General features: G+C 39.1%; 1 protein-coding gene across 1 annotated transcript; it reads left to right on the top strand.

The window, feature by feature from the left end:
- Positions 1–3,624: 3,624 nt before the first annotated feature.
- Positions 3,625–8,134, top strand: LOC6652934 (dynein axonemal intermediate chain 7 homolog). Its single transcript, XM_002075394.2, has 12 exons — positions 3,625–3,648; positions 3,790–3,878; positions 3,934–4,372; positions 4,701–4,858; positions 4,923–5,009; positions 5,065–5,264; positions 5,324–5,683; positions 5,738–5,894; positions 5,960–7,126; positions 7,189–7,310; positions 7,388–7,463; positions 7,519–8,134. The coding sequence occupies exons 1-12, from the start codon at positions 3,625–3,627 to the stop codon at positions 8,132–8,134; spliced, it is 3,495 nt and encodes a 1,164-aa protein (XP_002075430.2).
- Positions 8,135–15,720: the final 7,586 nt, after the last annotated feature.

Here is a 15,720-nt window from a genome sequence, read left to right as displayed (position 1 = left end):
TAATGTCTGGCAAATCTGACATCGAACATGGGAAGTCTCTCTATGTTCGTCTGCCTGACTGTCAGTCTGACATACAGACTGCTAAGTACTCGATATACGTAAAGGAAAAAGAGTGATTCAAGCTTAAGAGCATTTGCCATGCCATCAACGTAGCAGTAAGCACATTAAGAAGGCTTCCTCCTTCCATCGGCTCATTCAGATATCTAACCGAACCATACCTTTTCACAAAATGATTCTCACCACATACGTACATATGTACATACATACACATAATTTCATATTTTTCAAACGGGTATACATGTATGTATGTATGTAGGGTATGTAGATGATGCTGGTTATGAAGCGACAGAAGAGGCTCAACTGATATTGATGACGAAAATGTCACCGAGCCACCGAACAAACCCACCAACCAACCGTCCAACTCTCACACACATGCAACGTGACAGTAATTAATAATCACTGCTGCATGCATGAGTGTGTGTGTGTGTGAATGTGTGTGTCTTTCTGCTGCAATGATTGCCAAGGGGCAGGATGGGCAAAAAAGGAAATTCGTAGCTTAACTGGCTAGCAATTTCAGCCCAAGGCAGCATCAGCAACAACAGCAGCAGCATCTGCTATAAGCACAGCAATTTGTCAAGCAACTGCCGAAAGGAAAAATCAATTTTAAAGTATAAAAAAAAAAAAATTTTTTTAATATTTGAATTTAAGAGATAAGTAAAAAACATTAAATGGTGACACCAATTGGAAAAGCTCTTTAAACATGAGAAATGCATTGTCTTTGAAACCGTTTCTTGTTAAAAAGATCGACAATCCCATAACAACTTAATTCAGATTTGGCTAGAAGCTATTTCAATTCCATAAATACGAAAAATTTGGCACTATTTCCTCTATAGTCGACTAATCCAACCTTTTTTGACCGAATTATATATTGATTTAAAGATAAATGAACGCCAACACAAAACAAAACTATATTTTATTAAAGAAATATGAACAACTTTGTATGGTATTAGTTAAGTCCATAAAACTAAAGTCCAACTAAACTAACTAATGGGTTGAAATATCCCCGACAAGCGTAAACTCCCCGGATTATCTCGATAGAAAGCATCAGCATTATAACCAGCAACAGCGCTGTGCAAAATTTTCATTTACCAAGCACGCAAAAACAAAAAAAAGAAAAATCCCAAAAAAAATGAAAACGAATTTTTCATCATATTACAAAGTTCACTCAAGCATGACACATTCAGTGAGTGTCTGAGTGAGTGAGACGCTTGTCGCCTGACAAAGAGGCAGGACAAACAGACGGATGGACAGATGGACAGATGCTTGCAGCTCAACTCAACGATCTGTCAATGTCAACGGTGCGTATGATAAATTTTTATTATGTATGCTTTTCATTTCAACAGCTGCGCCAGCAGAAGAAAAAAAACACAAAAATTCCAATTATGCACTACAAGTGTCCAGCAATGAAATATTCCTTATCGTTAGAGATATTTCTTAAAATGCTTAATTTCATCGAAAGAAATATTAAAATTTGGTTCTCCTGCCATTGATACTTATTGTTTAATCCTCAGATATGTATATGTATGTATGTAGGTATGTACGTGTGTGTATGTGTGTCGAAGAGGAAGGAAATAACTCCAATTGTAACTAATTACTTGAACGAATTCATATTGGCATGGCAACAGATGCCATCGGAATTGAGTCACAGAAGTGCTTACCCATAAGGATTATGTGTACTTGTGATATGGAAGAAAGAATCATGGGCATTAAGGAATCACCCGGATAATAGCAAATAAAATGGATATAATATGAAATTTGTGTACCCTTAGATAATATAAGAAATTTTCATATGCAAACTGAGACAAATTGAAAAAAAAAAAGGATTATCAGAATGGATTTTGAGCTAAACCAAATCAAATAGTACTTTACTAAATGCAATTTAAATTAGTACTGGGTATATAGGATTCGATGCCACTTTAATAATTAATTTCACAGTTATGCAAATTAACCGCATAGTTAACCAGTTACCCCCATCTGGAAGTATCTCTGTGGCGATTCTTATTACTTGCAAACGAAGCGAAGCTCATTAAATTGATAAGCCGCCTGTGACTACTGAGTGAGTGTGTTTGTGTGTGTGTGTAAGGGTTGTGCATGTGTGTGTGGTAAGCAATTAGCTGAGAATCGGGAAACGAGAGTACGCTCGGTGCAAGGGTCTTGGTCTGAGGGTTGGCATTTAAATTGCCTTGGTAATTAAGCAGCGTTGTCACATTGCCACCTTCTCGAGACCTTCTCTTTCTTTTATTTTTACTCCATCTTCCTGCAAACCATCCTTTTTAAAGGGATTTTTCCTTTACTCTTACGTAAAAAGCTTGTCTCACATGAAAAACTTTTATGCCAAGTAAACGACAAATAAAATAAGAATATCAAATTATCTAACTACAAATGCACCGAAGTTTGAACACTCTTTCACTATTTTTCACCATTCGATTACACATATTAGGAACCAAACTCATATACCCACTATTAGGTACGTTTAGAGCGATTTCATCCCAAATAGTTAAGACATCGGACCTTTATCATCCTCTGCACTTGATCAGTTTTATTGTAACCTTCTGCAAGAGTATACAAAAAATGAATCCAGAGCAAACCTCTTGAAAGAAAATTTATGTGTATAAATATATGCATAGAAAAGCAGGCAGCACACAACAACAAAAAGTTTAAATTAGGCATAAAACAATATAGAATGTAGGATATCAAGACCAAGGGGTAGTAAGTAAAGACAATTTATAAAGGGAACAAGAAAAAGTTTTTTTTTCAAATTCAAATAGGAAACTTTTGGCAAAACGAAAACAATCTTTGGAATCGAAAAACAATTTCCCACCCTGATATAGAGGTACTTAGTATGGATACATACTTTATGCTCACACTTCAATCTTTATTCAGAATTTAAACGGACTGAATAACTTATAGGAATGACTAAAATATCATATGATTACGATTCGGAAATTTAAAGTTTATATATAATAACAAAGGAAGAGACTCAAAATAGCGAAAAAGTCGGTAAATAAGAAAAAGGCAAAGACTTTTTAAAGAGCAGACAATGTCCTGTCTCTTTTTGGTCCCTTGTCAGCAAAACAGAAGCTTTTGCGATGGTCAAAATGGATGAAAATATGTATGAAAGTGGAGGGGGGGAAATGACTCGGTTATTTTTTCTTTTTTGCTTTTGCTTTTGGTTTTGGTTTCGGTAATTTTTTTCTTTTCTTTTTTGTTCTTTCTGGTGCCTTAAGCTTCATCACCGCCGACTGGCTTCGACTGAACTTGTTCCCATGACAGTTTTGCCACAACGTGTAAATCCGGCCACCACGAAGAAGGCAAGCTCCGGAGGCGAACACGTGTTGCCCCTGCTATGCCATTTCTCCCCATTATCCGCATCTCTTTTGGTCTTGTTGTGTGAATATTTAATTAAAGAAATTATGGCACTAAAGCCTCAGAGAAGAGGAGGGAGGAAATAAGGAAATGGAGGTAGAAACTGACACCCTAGAGACGCAGAGACATTTTCGTGCCAAAAGGATTGTGTGACTGCACCTGAGCATTGACTTTACCTAACAACCGAAAGAAGTCGCCATGGTGTCCATGTCCATGCTTAAAGTTGGATCAATAAAAAGACTCGAAAAGCGGCATTTGATTTCAAGCAGAGGACTAAGATGGTACGATTATCATAATGATTCAGATGGGACAAATAATCTGTTACTCTCGTTTTTTCTTCATCCTTCATTTTGCACTTTCTAGCCACCGAAAAAGAAGCTCTCGAAAAAAGAAAAGGCCCGCCTGGAGGCCGAACAAGCCGAACTCTTGCGCATTGAAATGGAAAAGGAGAAGTAAGTTTCCACGCATCCTATAAAGAACAGTCACTAGCTTTCATTTTATTTACAGATTGAAGAAACTGGAGGAAGCGCGTCAGCGCAAGAAATTGGAAATGGAACAAGCCAAACACCGACAACAGCAGGAGGTCGCCGAAAATCGTTTACGTCGCTCCCAGCTAAAGGATAGCATGTTGTTTTTCGATGCTGTGCGCCTGGCCATTGACGCCATCAAGGATGGTGAGCGGCATGAACGTGATTGGGAGAAATTTATGCGTTGCAATGGCCTACCGAATGCGGCCAGTCCCAGCGATTTGCGTAAATACATTCATCAATGGCATGCGGACATTGCCCAAAGGCAAAAGGAATCCAGAAATTGGTTATTACGCACCGATGAGCGGACACTTCTTACACAAGACTCTCAGGTGGCGGACTTGACACGAGCATCCCTACGACAACAGCAGGGCAAACTGGGTGATGTCTATGCGCAGCGCATCAAGGAAGTTCTTGGTGTAAGTCTACAAGGAACTCTAAAAAGAATCGCCAAATGATCATACTCTTTTTGATCATTAAAACATTGTATTTTTGTTTATTCCTTACTCACTAAGTGTCTTACATTTTCACAAGTTGCTAGTTTTTTGACTTTGCTTTGATCTTCTGCGTTTAGGGGAATCGTACGATTTTTTTAGCAGCTATTAGTATAATTTGAGGCTCTTGTAATTCTGGATTAAGCCTACAAGAAATTATATAAATTTACGAAAAGAAACTTATGAACACTATAGAAACATCAGTCTGAATAACTGATGATACGAAATCTTTATACTTTGTCTCTCTTTTCAGATTCTCAATGAACTAGACGACATGCTGCCTTATAAACAGCGTTCAGCAAATGTGGCCGCCGATTTGGTCAAACTGAAAACTGAGATGAGAATTTTTCTCAAACAGCATTTGGATGAATTTACCTATAAGACAATGTCGCACATCGAACGCGATATGGAGTAAGAATATCTTCTATATTATGTGTTAGTGTGAATATGCCTACAAATCTTCTTCTTCTTTTAGAATTGATAGACCCGGCGTTTCTAAGCACATATACAGCTCAGAAGTATTTCAAAGTTTTATTTGGACCTTTTCCAAAGATGCTCAAATGTAAGTGTCTTTTTATTTATCTCACTACGTCGTCAAAGCAGAAGACTCATTTCAGAGCTGTCAATCCCAAAGCTCGCATTGGTGAACAATCGGCGCATAATGAAATCGATTTTCCCACCATCGAAATGCAAATATCATTGCCGCCCACAGTTCGCTTACAGAGTTCTGCGTTGCGTGGACTTTGGCTAAATTATGATCATTTTAGTGACTATTGCAGTAGTTTTCAATTGAAACATTCACGCTCTGAGAACGCAAGTATGATGCCTACATGGATACATATTACTTTTCATGTTTCACTTTCTGTTTGTTCTCAGCGGTTTTGAGGCAAACCAAACGCGAATGGCGCAAACGTAAAGAGATCTTACAGGCCATGTTGGATGAATGCGCACGTGATATACCTCTCTCGGAATTGGAACAATTGACACAGGATCAACACTCAACCAGCTCGCAGCCGCCAAAAGAACGCACCTATGACGTGGACAAACTGTATGCCGAGTATGAGGACGAGCTGAATAAGGCTCGACGACGAGCAATCGGACCCGAGGCATATGGCATGCTAGAAACGGATGTAAACTTACGTAAATATCGCATTATAGGTGGAGTCTATTGCATTGATTTTCTAGAGACACCGCAACAGGATAAACAATTAAATGCCAGATCCTTTATTCGAACTAGTAAGTGAAATTGAAAGATGTGGGAGACACACACATACATACACTTTCTTTCAGTTATGGTCGCCAATAGTTTGGTCCATAAGGAATACTATCAGACGTACAAGCCACCGCCTCCCGTTTTGCCTGGAGTACGTCGTTTGCCCGAGGAAATAGAAGCGGAAATGCGCATGATTGAGGCTGCTCTAGATAAATTGGCCTTAGTCACTCTTCAGTAAGTGCATTAAGGTGTTGCAACACTCTCAATTTAGAGACTTCCTCTTCGTCTGCCTCATACAGATTGCCCGATTCGGTTATATGGTTTGAGCCGCCAATAGCCTGTCGCTGGGAGACACATGTCGAGACATTTGAAATGGAGCTAGCCGATGGAGTCAAGCCACCAGAGGCCACATCAACATCAAATGCTGCCGCTGGCAGTGCCGTTGGGGTCGGAGCTGGACCTGGAGCTGGAGCTGGGGCCACGGCAACGCCGACAGAAGCCACCCCATTGTCAACAAACGCCCAACCGAGTCCCCTGAAGAGCTCACCCCGCTGTCCGGTTCGCCTGCGTTCGCAGAAATCGGACTTGGCTCCACCGTTGCGAGAGATCAGCGACTTTAACCTACGTGCCATACCCAGCGATGTGGACCTATACGGATTGGTCAAGGATTTCATAGTGCCACGTTTGCCACAAGGCTTCTGTGTGCGTCTTGAACAACATACGCCACCAGTTGGCATGGTGAAGCAGCAACGAAAGGTCATGTTTCTGGCCCGACAGGCTCATGTGCGATTGGGGCAACTGCAGAAGCCAGACATAGTCATCAATTCCGAACAAACAATCGAAGCTATGCAATTGGATCAAGGTATTGGCATTGGTGCTGATTTTCTGGATACTGATGAGCCAGCTGAACTCTTTCCGCCCCTCTGTTTTGATAAGTTGCTTAAATTTCGGCAGTTACCAGTTCGCAAAGTCGGCCGGAGTACCCAATGCTATCTGTTCTCCCAACTGATTGAGGACATGGATAGATTGTGGCGACTGCAATTGCCAAGGGAACAGCAGGAGGAAATGCTGCAGCAGATATCCGAGCAACTATCACCAACTAGCTCGGAGCATGCCGACGATCTGGGAAATGAGGAACAACTAACCGATGATGTGCGTCCTCTCAGCCAGGAGCTAGTGGAAGTGCTACAACCGGCTACTGCAGCTGCTGCCTTTGCCTATTACACGGGCATCTCCTTTGTGCGAGACTCACAGTTACAAGACGAGATTGGAGACCCAGAGACACAGATGGCCAAAACCTCCTCGAATAGCCTAGATAGCAGCAGTGACGATGATGCTGATGACGCCGATAGCTTACTCGAGTTACTTGAGGCCGGCAAAGCTGCAGCTGGCGACTCCACAGCCGGTCAAACATTAAACGAGTTTCTATCCCGGAACAGTCAAAGCGACAACAGTGACAGTGAGGCGTAAGTTCTACGTTTATATAACGATATGACACATACAACACCTAATACAATATTAAGCTCAGGCGTAGACAGAAGCAAAGCAATTTGGCTGCCATTACACAAGGCAAATGGAGTACACGTGACGTCCATGATACCAAATTTAATGAGGACAAACTGTGCATACAATTTCGTACAGGGAGAATGGGTAATCACTTCTTTAAGTCATGGGTTTTTGCCTGTATATTTAACGATTAACGATTTTAATTGTAATTTATGTTTCAGGTATTTTCGGTTTTGCTCTCAATAAATACAGCAATATGCCCTATCAGACTTGGGATCTAAGACCGGATATGAAAAAGTAAGTCCAAAATGTCCGTCAAACTCTTTTCACATGTGTTCTTTTTGTTTTGCAGTCCTGGAACCATATTGTTTAGTTTTACCGCCTCACTAATCAGTTTGGACATGACCATCACTGCGGAGGGTTATACAGTAAATAATTTTCAGGGCGGCAGCACTCAGGGCATAACCGAAATGATTGGCAAAACTCTGTCATTGAGCGAATTGAAAGCCACGCTTATACTTTCCGCTGTGGATATATTTCCCGATGAAGATGCCTTCTGTTATACAGAGGGATCGTGTGAGAAAAACTATGTAATGGAAATGCATTGCTATGCATGTCTGTCCACATTGGCTCTGTCCCACAATTTCAGTTGGTCGCGATGGAATCTCTTGGCCGGATCGAGGACGGCAGTGCTGTTGGTTCGAGAACTGATTGAGGGCAAGAAAGTGCCATACTACTCGACCCTACTGGTAACGCCATTGAAGACATCGATAATCGATTGCACAGAGGTCTCGGCTAGTTTCAATGCAGTCGGTATACCTGGAATGGAATATTATGCCGATCTCTACCAGCTATCTCAAGCGCATGCCCAGCCAGCAAGTTTGGAGAAGCAAAAAATCATGAATCCTGTGCTTAGAGATAATATATCAAGAATCCTGATGGGCATAAGACCCTTGAGTTTTTGTTAAGCAAAAACCGACCAAATTAATGTCCATCGACTAAACGATAGTTTTAGATAACGTTTTTGTTTCAATTACATACAAATATGTTACAATCGATATTTTAGGATTATCTTGAGTCTCTTTATTCACAAACTTTTATAATCGATCGAACACACATCCCTTTCCACTGATAACTTCCAATGATTTCTCACACATAAGAAGCTCTTTGTCAGCGTAATTTCCCTTTTTTGTACCATCACCATCCTCCCACATTCTATCTAGCTCGCAAATTAACACATTCCTTGTCCGAGTTAAGCCCTCAATGCTCGTTCGAGCTGGCCTGTCTGTCATTTAGGCAATGAAACCAGAAACCCATTCCGCCAGCTAGCAAACATCATCCAATGGGTGGGTGGGATGCTGATAAGGTTGATGATATGAGAGAAGGAATGAATGATTTCTGGTTCCCAGCGTGTGCCTTTTGAAGGTCATTCAGTATGTCTAAGGGTGCGTGTATGCGTGTGTGTGTGTGTACAGCAATTGGCGCCAAACTGTCTGCCAACTGCCAAATAAATGTGAAACTGCCTCTGGCGCTTTCTTTTTTCTCATTTCCCCGCCATTTATTTTATTGCCTTTGAGGTTAGTTATGTTAATGAGCGAATACCTCCCGCCTTCCGCCTTTTGGCTAAACGCCACCCCCACCCCTCCGCCCATTACACATTTACCTCGACTGGCTATTAAGAGAAATGTTGAATTTAATTGAAAGTATTTCAGTGTTTTAATTAAATTTTCAATGCTTAAGTAATTAAAAAAATCATGTAACTTTTCTTTTTGCATAAAGTTCAACAAATACAAATAAAATGAAGTAAGTAAGTCGTCTCGCCGACTTAGGTATACCATACACCAGTAAAGCAAATATTTCAACTTTATTAAACAAATGCAATTTCACATGCTTTTTACAAGCATATCTTAGCATCTCGCTTACTCAATCATACGAGCACCCTAGCGCCCCCACCAGCCAACGGCCAACTCTGGCCTTATGGAAAAACGTTTATATGCATAACTCGACTGTTTTTTGTCCGATTTTGATCAAATTTGGTATTTTGCTAGATATTAGTATTAAATTTAAGTGTGCCAAATTTGGTTGCATAAGGTAAAAAAATACGGGAGATAATCAAGATTTTCAAATTACAGGGGCGGAAAAGGGCGTGTCAAAATTTTTATACATACAAAATGTGTGCATTTACTAAGCGAATATACATACCAAATATGGTGTCTCTAGCTGGAATAGTTTTTGAGATAAACGTTTTTTTTAAATTGCGGGGGCGGAAAGGGGCGTGGCAAAAATTTGAAATAAACTTGATCACTCTACATACTACACGAGTCTACATACCAAATTTGGTGGCTCTAGCTCTTACAGTCTCCGAGATCTAGGTGTTCATACGGACAGACGGACGGACGGACGGACGGACGGACGGACGGACGGACGGACGGACGGACAGACGGACATGGCTAGATCGACTCGGTTGTTGATCCTGATCAAGAATATATATACTTTGTGGGGTCCGAGATGCTTCCTTCTGCCTGTTACATACATTTTGGCGACTTTAATATACCATTTCACCCTATGGGTGTATGGTATAATTATCCACAAATTGCTGCCTAACTAGTTTGTGCAATTTGTTTAACGTTTTAAAATCTTAAGATGGTATAAAATACATTATCTATGTCTCTGGCGTCTGGTCAAAGTGAAATAATTTAGATTTGCTCCTTAAAATTTCCTCAAGGGAGGACGGAAAAATCGTTTCTTTCTTCATCGCATTTTCAAAATGTAAATATATTTATTTATTTATTTTCAGATACAATCAATTTATAACAAATCCAATATTTTTAAATCGGCCGTGAAAGAAGAACTTTTAGTATTGATCTTCAAACTGTGTTGAGCTTTTTCAGATAATTTTGGTTTGAGATTTAAGTCAAACTTTGCACTTAGGTCGGCTCGAGGTCAATCTTTCAGAAGAAAAGTATTTTAAAGGCAATTCAAAAAGTTGAGAAGGTTGTCTGTATAGATATTTCATGAACCACCAAGTTTTATAATCAGCAGACTTTACTAAAGATTTTCAGAGTTGCAATAGCCATAACGTGTCTTCAACGCTAAAACTAGTTGGGAATCGCAACTAAATGAAGCGACAAAAGATTGGCGAAGCCTATCCAGACTCCACCTTAAGTTTGTGAGCCGTTCTTTAGACGATATTTTTGTTCGATTTTGGCGTATGTAGGTAAAAAATGAAGTAAGTAAGTCGTCTCGCCGACTTAGGTATACCATACACCAGTAAAGCAAATATTTCAACTTTATTAAACAAATGCATTTTTACATGCTTTTTACAAGCATATCTTAGTATCTCGCTCACTCAATTATACGAGCACCCTAGCGCCCCCACCAGCCAACGGCCAACTCCGGCCTTATGGAAAAACGTTTATATGCATAACTCGACTGTTTTCTGTCCGATTTTTAAATGCAAACATTTTGTATGTATTAAAATTTTGCCACGCCCTTTTCCGCCCCCGTAATTTCAAAAACTTGATTATCTCCCGTATTTTTTTACCTTATGCAACCAAATTTGGCACACTTAAATTTAATACTAATATCTAGCAAAACACTAAATTTGATCAAAAAACAGTCGAGTTATGCATATAAAGGTTTTTCCATAAGGCCGGAGTTGGCCGTTGGCTGGTGGGGGCGCTAGGGTGCTCGTATGGTTGAGTGAGCGAGATACTAAGATATGCTTGTAAAAAGCATGTAAAAATGCATTTGTTTAATAAAGTTGAAATATTTGCTTTACTGGTGTATGGTATACCTAAGTCGGCGAGACGACTTACTTACTTCATTTTAAATTGCGGGGGCGGAAAGGGGCGTGGCAAAAATATAAATATGCATAAAATAAACTTGATCACTCTACATACTACACGAGTCTACATACCAAATTTGGTGGCTCTAGCTCTTACAGTCTCCGAGATCTAGGTGTTCATACGGACAGACGGACGGACGGACGGACGGACATGGCTAGATCGACTCGGTTGTTGATCCTGATCAAGAATATATATACTTTGTGGGGTTGGAGATGCTTCCTTCTGCCTGTTACATACATTTTGGCGACTTTAATATACCATTTCACCCTATGGGTGTATGGTATAAAGAGTAACAAAAAAAGGGTATACAATCCACAGATGCCCGAAGTTACCTCGCTCATCCGCTTTTTCCAGTTTTAAGAGTCTTTGTTATACAAATTTCACATTATAATTCATAATGCTAATTATTTGTATATATACTTTTAGGATAACAAAATTATTTATGATCAATTTTTAAAAGTTCTTCTTGAGAAAAACATAAAACAAAAACAATAGCTACCCAAATTGAACTTGAATATTGATATTGGTTAATTATACACAATTTCGACGGACGCATTAAAAAAACTTAAGAAGTTTTCATCGGGAAATGATTAAGCTAGTTTCTTTACATACAACCTTACATTATTGGTGCATTATTACATGAATGTGGCTCATAACGTTTGAATTATGAAACATTTTTGATTGCGGTTTGTTTTGGTAAATCCCTTTTTTATACTATCATAAACAGTCCCCTATACCCAGTGGGATCGTATACTCTATGGTGTTAACCACCTATGTATTTATGTGTTAAGTTATGTCTGTGTGAGTGTGTGTGTGTGTGTGTGTGTACTTTTTTTGTGGTACTAAGTGCAAACTTCGTTTCCGTTTCCGTTTTTGACACCTGGCCCCATGACCATAACCGCAACAATAATAACAACAACAAGAACGGCAAGAAGGGGACAAATGCCAAAACACATTAGGCAACAGCAACAGCAACAACAACAACAACAACAACATTGTGGTTATGTAGAAGAGGAGCTGAAACAGCACTCTGTCCCGGCTTCCATTCCACACCCTTATCTCGGCCAGAAACCTCTGTCCCTGTCCTCATTTGATTTACGCGCCTTTCGAGTGTTGAATGTCATTTGGGAATTTTCCATTTTAGCTGTGTACCAGTTTCCTATTCCTCTCCCTCTCTTTCTCTCTGTCTCTGTCTCCGGTTTTCGTTCATGCTGTGTTTTTTTCACATACACTAACACATTCTCGTTTTTCCCCACTGCTTCTCTGTCTTTCTTTCTCGTGCTCCTTCCATCAGAATTTATGTTGTGATTTTTTTTCCTGTTGCACTTTGACCCAGCTGGATGTCAACTCACTTGACTCTTGAACAACATGACCAGCATTCACATGTACATACACCAACAGGCCTACCACACACACACACACACACACACACACACACACACACATCTCGCTCTCATCTTTTCTTTTTTTAGCTTCATTCATTCATAATGAGCCCAAAAGCTTCTCTGGTTGTATTTGCCCTACCACTTCTTTTACTCTTCTTTTAGCTGACACAGTTTTTTTTCTTTTTTTTTTTGGGTCGCTTTTGTTTCACGCCTAGCCATTTAAAATGTAGAAAAGAAGGTGCTAATTTGCCTCCAATCCTTTATCCAACTTAGTACTAATCCCTCTTTATCTACCTTTCTCTCACTCTCTCTCTCTCTCTCTCTCTCTCTCTCTCTCTCTCTCTCTCTATCTCTCTCTCTCTCTCTCTCTCTCTCTCTCTCTCTCTCTCTCTCTCTATCTGTCACTTTATAACTATGACTTTGGCTTTTGCTTTCGATGGCCTTTTAACTTCGCTCTAAACTTTTCTCTGACTTTTTCTAAATGTGACCTTTGACAATCAAACCAACCAAAAAGCCAAGGGGGAACTCACTAAGCTATTAACTTTCTTTTTCCCAAACATAAATTTCTGAATAATAAGAGAATTCAATATCAAAGAAAACGATAATGGAACTCAGACGAGACACATAAAGTGTGAGTCAATTTTGTGAGAATTATAAATTTTTAAATTTCATTTTCATTTGCTATCCAAGAAATAAAATAGCAAATATATAAAGATATGTCTAAGAAATATATATACCAATATGGCAAGCATTAAAACAAGTGGACATAATCTAGATTTCGATGGCTAGATGACAGAGGTGGATCCAGCAAATTTGAAAACCCTGTGGAAAAAAATAATCCTTCATAACCAATTAATACTTTCTTAGGTATATTTAAGGGGGGGGGAAAGTTACACAGCCCTAGATCAACCCATGATCCAGGCATATCTACAGATTAATGCCAACAAACTGTTACGACGAGAAGAAGCTACAACAACAACAACAATTACCATTTTGAACACGTTGACTGCCAAGGCCATTTTTTCACATTATATTACTAAAAGCTCTATTTCTAGATCATTGGTATCATCAAAAATCAAAAATGATGTTTTTTAAAGGAGTAAAAGGACCTACGACTTATCTCATAGTTGGCGACTGGTTTTACGGTTTTACTCGTAGCTACACAAAAAGTAGTAGTTTAAGGTAGTACGAGATAACTCGTAGTTGGCTTCTTGGAAGGGAAATCATACTTCGAGTTATCTAGTAGTTGGCGGTCACCGTGTTAAGCAGGTCAGAATAAACAGATAAGACATACATCTCCCATTTCACATCCCTAGATTCTTAACTGCTTTCAAGTAATGATTACTTTTTCACTTTCCTACTGGATTAAAATATATATTATCATTGAAAACCACTTATATACATATCTATCTAAGCATTATTACCCATAGATACTAACTTTTCATAAAACTATGACGTCAAATAATTTGGCTTTAATTTGCTTTTATATGAATGGATATGTCTATGTTTATGTATATTAATATTTGCATAAATCTAGTCATATTTTTTTAAAATGCAACAATGGGAAGAGCCAAAAGCAATAGGTAAAACCCATTACCTGGCATTACATGTGTTAAACGACAAACACAACTATGCCAGATGGCTATATGCATATGTATTTATATATACATACATATGTAGACCAGGTGAATGTTTGTCTGTGTGAGTCAGTGTGTGTGTGTGTGTGTGTGTGTGTGTGTTGGTGTACTTTAATCAAGACAGCTAACACACTAAAAATGTTGCCTAGCGCACAAACAAAAAATTTTCGTTGCTCAGCTACACATATGCACTTATACACACACATATGCGTACATATACATGTGCGTGTGTTATTTTTGCATATATGTATATGTATGTATGTCGGACTTTAATGCTTAGCTATTGTAACATATGAAAAGCAGCGGCAACAACAACAATAACAACAGAAAGCAGCAGCAGCCGTTAAATCCGCATGCTTCGCACAAAAGTATGCTACGTAATTTAAGTTAATAGCCGCCAGGCTCTCCAACATTCGCACACTAACATATATTCATGCATTCGCACACACACACACGGAGAGACTCGCATACGTATGTACATACGTTTGCTGTTATTCGCATTCAAGTTTTTTTTCACGTCTGTTCAAATTACAATTCATTATATGGATACAGGTACATTAAAGTGCGACAGAGATAGACTTAGCCTCATGACGTAAGTGAAGGCAAAAAGCAACACTTTGCTCCCAGCTGAAGCAGCAGCAAACAGCAGCTAAATCTGGCATAGAGCTAAACAGCAAAGCTCAAGATGATATCCTCCGTCCGGTGGCACATCCAATTCCCTAGAAATCATCCCACATCGGCATCAAAAGACGACACATTTATATGCTCAAAAATGTTTTAGTCTTGTGCCCAGACCCACATGGTATATAAAACCTGTAACCAAGCAGCATAGTATAAACTAAAATAAGTTAGTTAATACATGCATACATGAATAAGTACTATGTATAAATTTACTTAATTAAAATGACTTGCATTGAATTTCGTGTTCTTCGAATAGAAAACAAAGATTTTGACCTTATGTCAAATTAATAATATTTTTTGTATTGGGCTATTCTATTCAACTGCAATTCTTAATACCTGCATTTTATTTATGAACTAATTTTTTTCCAGATCTCTCTATAGTTTACGGTATATAACACATGTTGCAAGTCCAATTCGTAGCATTTTCTTGGCAAACATTTTTTTGCCGACGTTTTTCTTGCTTATTGTCACTTTTAGCAATTTGCGTCAAATTTCGAGTTTAAGTGTCAATTACAACAAGAGAGAGAGAGAAAGAGAGAGAGAGAGAGAGAGAGAGTGAGAGAAAGAGAAGAAAGCAAACGAAAAAGAAACGAAGTAAATGTTACATACGGAAAAGCAGAAGGTGAACAAGGGAGAATAAAATGAAGGCAGAACGAGATGAGTGGCGGCTGAGTGTGATGATGTTAAGGAAGAGGAGGAGGAGGTGGAGGTCCTGCAGAGACGAAGAAGAAGGCGGCAACAACAACGACAGCGGTAGTTGGATTTGGCTTGCCGTTATTTGTTGCTGTTACCTTACACCTGTCTGCATTTCATATAAGAACCACTTCTCTTTTCCTCTCTTCATTTTGCACACACACACACACATACAGCAACACATAAATTTGTGCATGTGTCATGCTGACAGCTTTAGGTTCTTTTTCTTTTCATTTCTCTGTTGTTGTTGTTGTTATTGTTATTATTTTCCCTTCCTCGTTTCGTTTTTAACCTCAATTTGCACTGAAGC

The sequence above is a fragment of the Drosophila willistoni genome, assembly GCF_018902025.1.
Source record: "Drosophila willistoni isolate 14030-0811.24 chromosome XL unlocalized genomic scaffold, UCI_dwil_1.1 Seg142, whole genome shotgun sequence".
NCBI classification, from domain to species: domain Eukaryota; kingdom Metazoa; phylum Arthropoda; class Insecta; order Diptera; family Drosophilidae; genus Drosophila; species Drosophila willistoni.
Note: the sequence above shows the minus strand (reverse complement) of the source record. Positions and strands in the feature narration are given on the sequence as shown.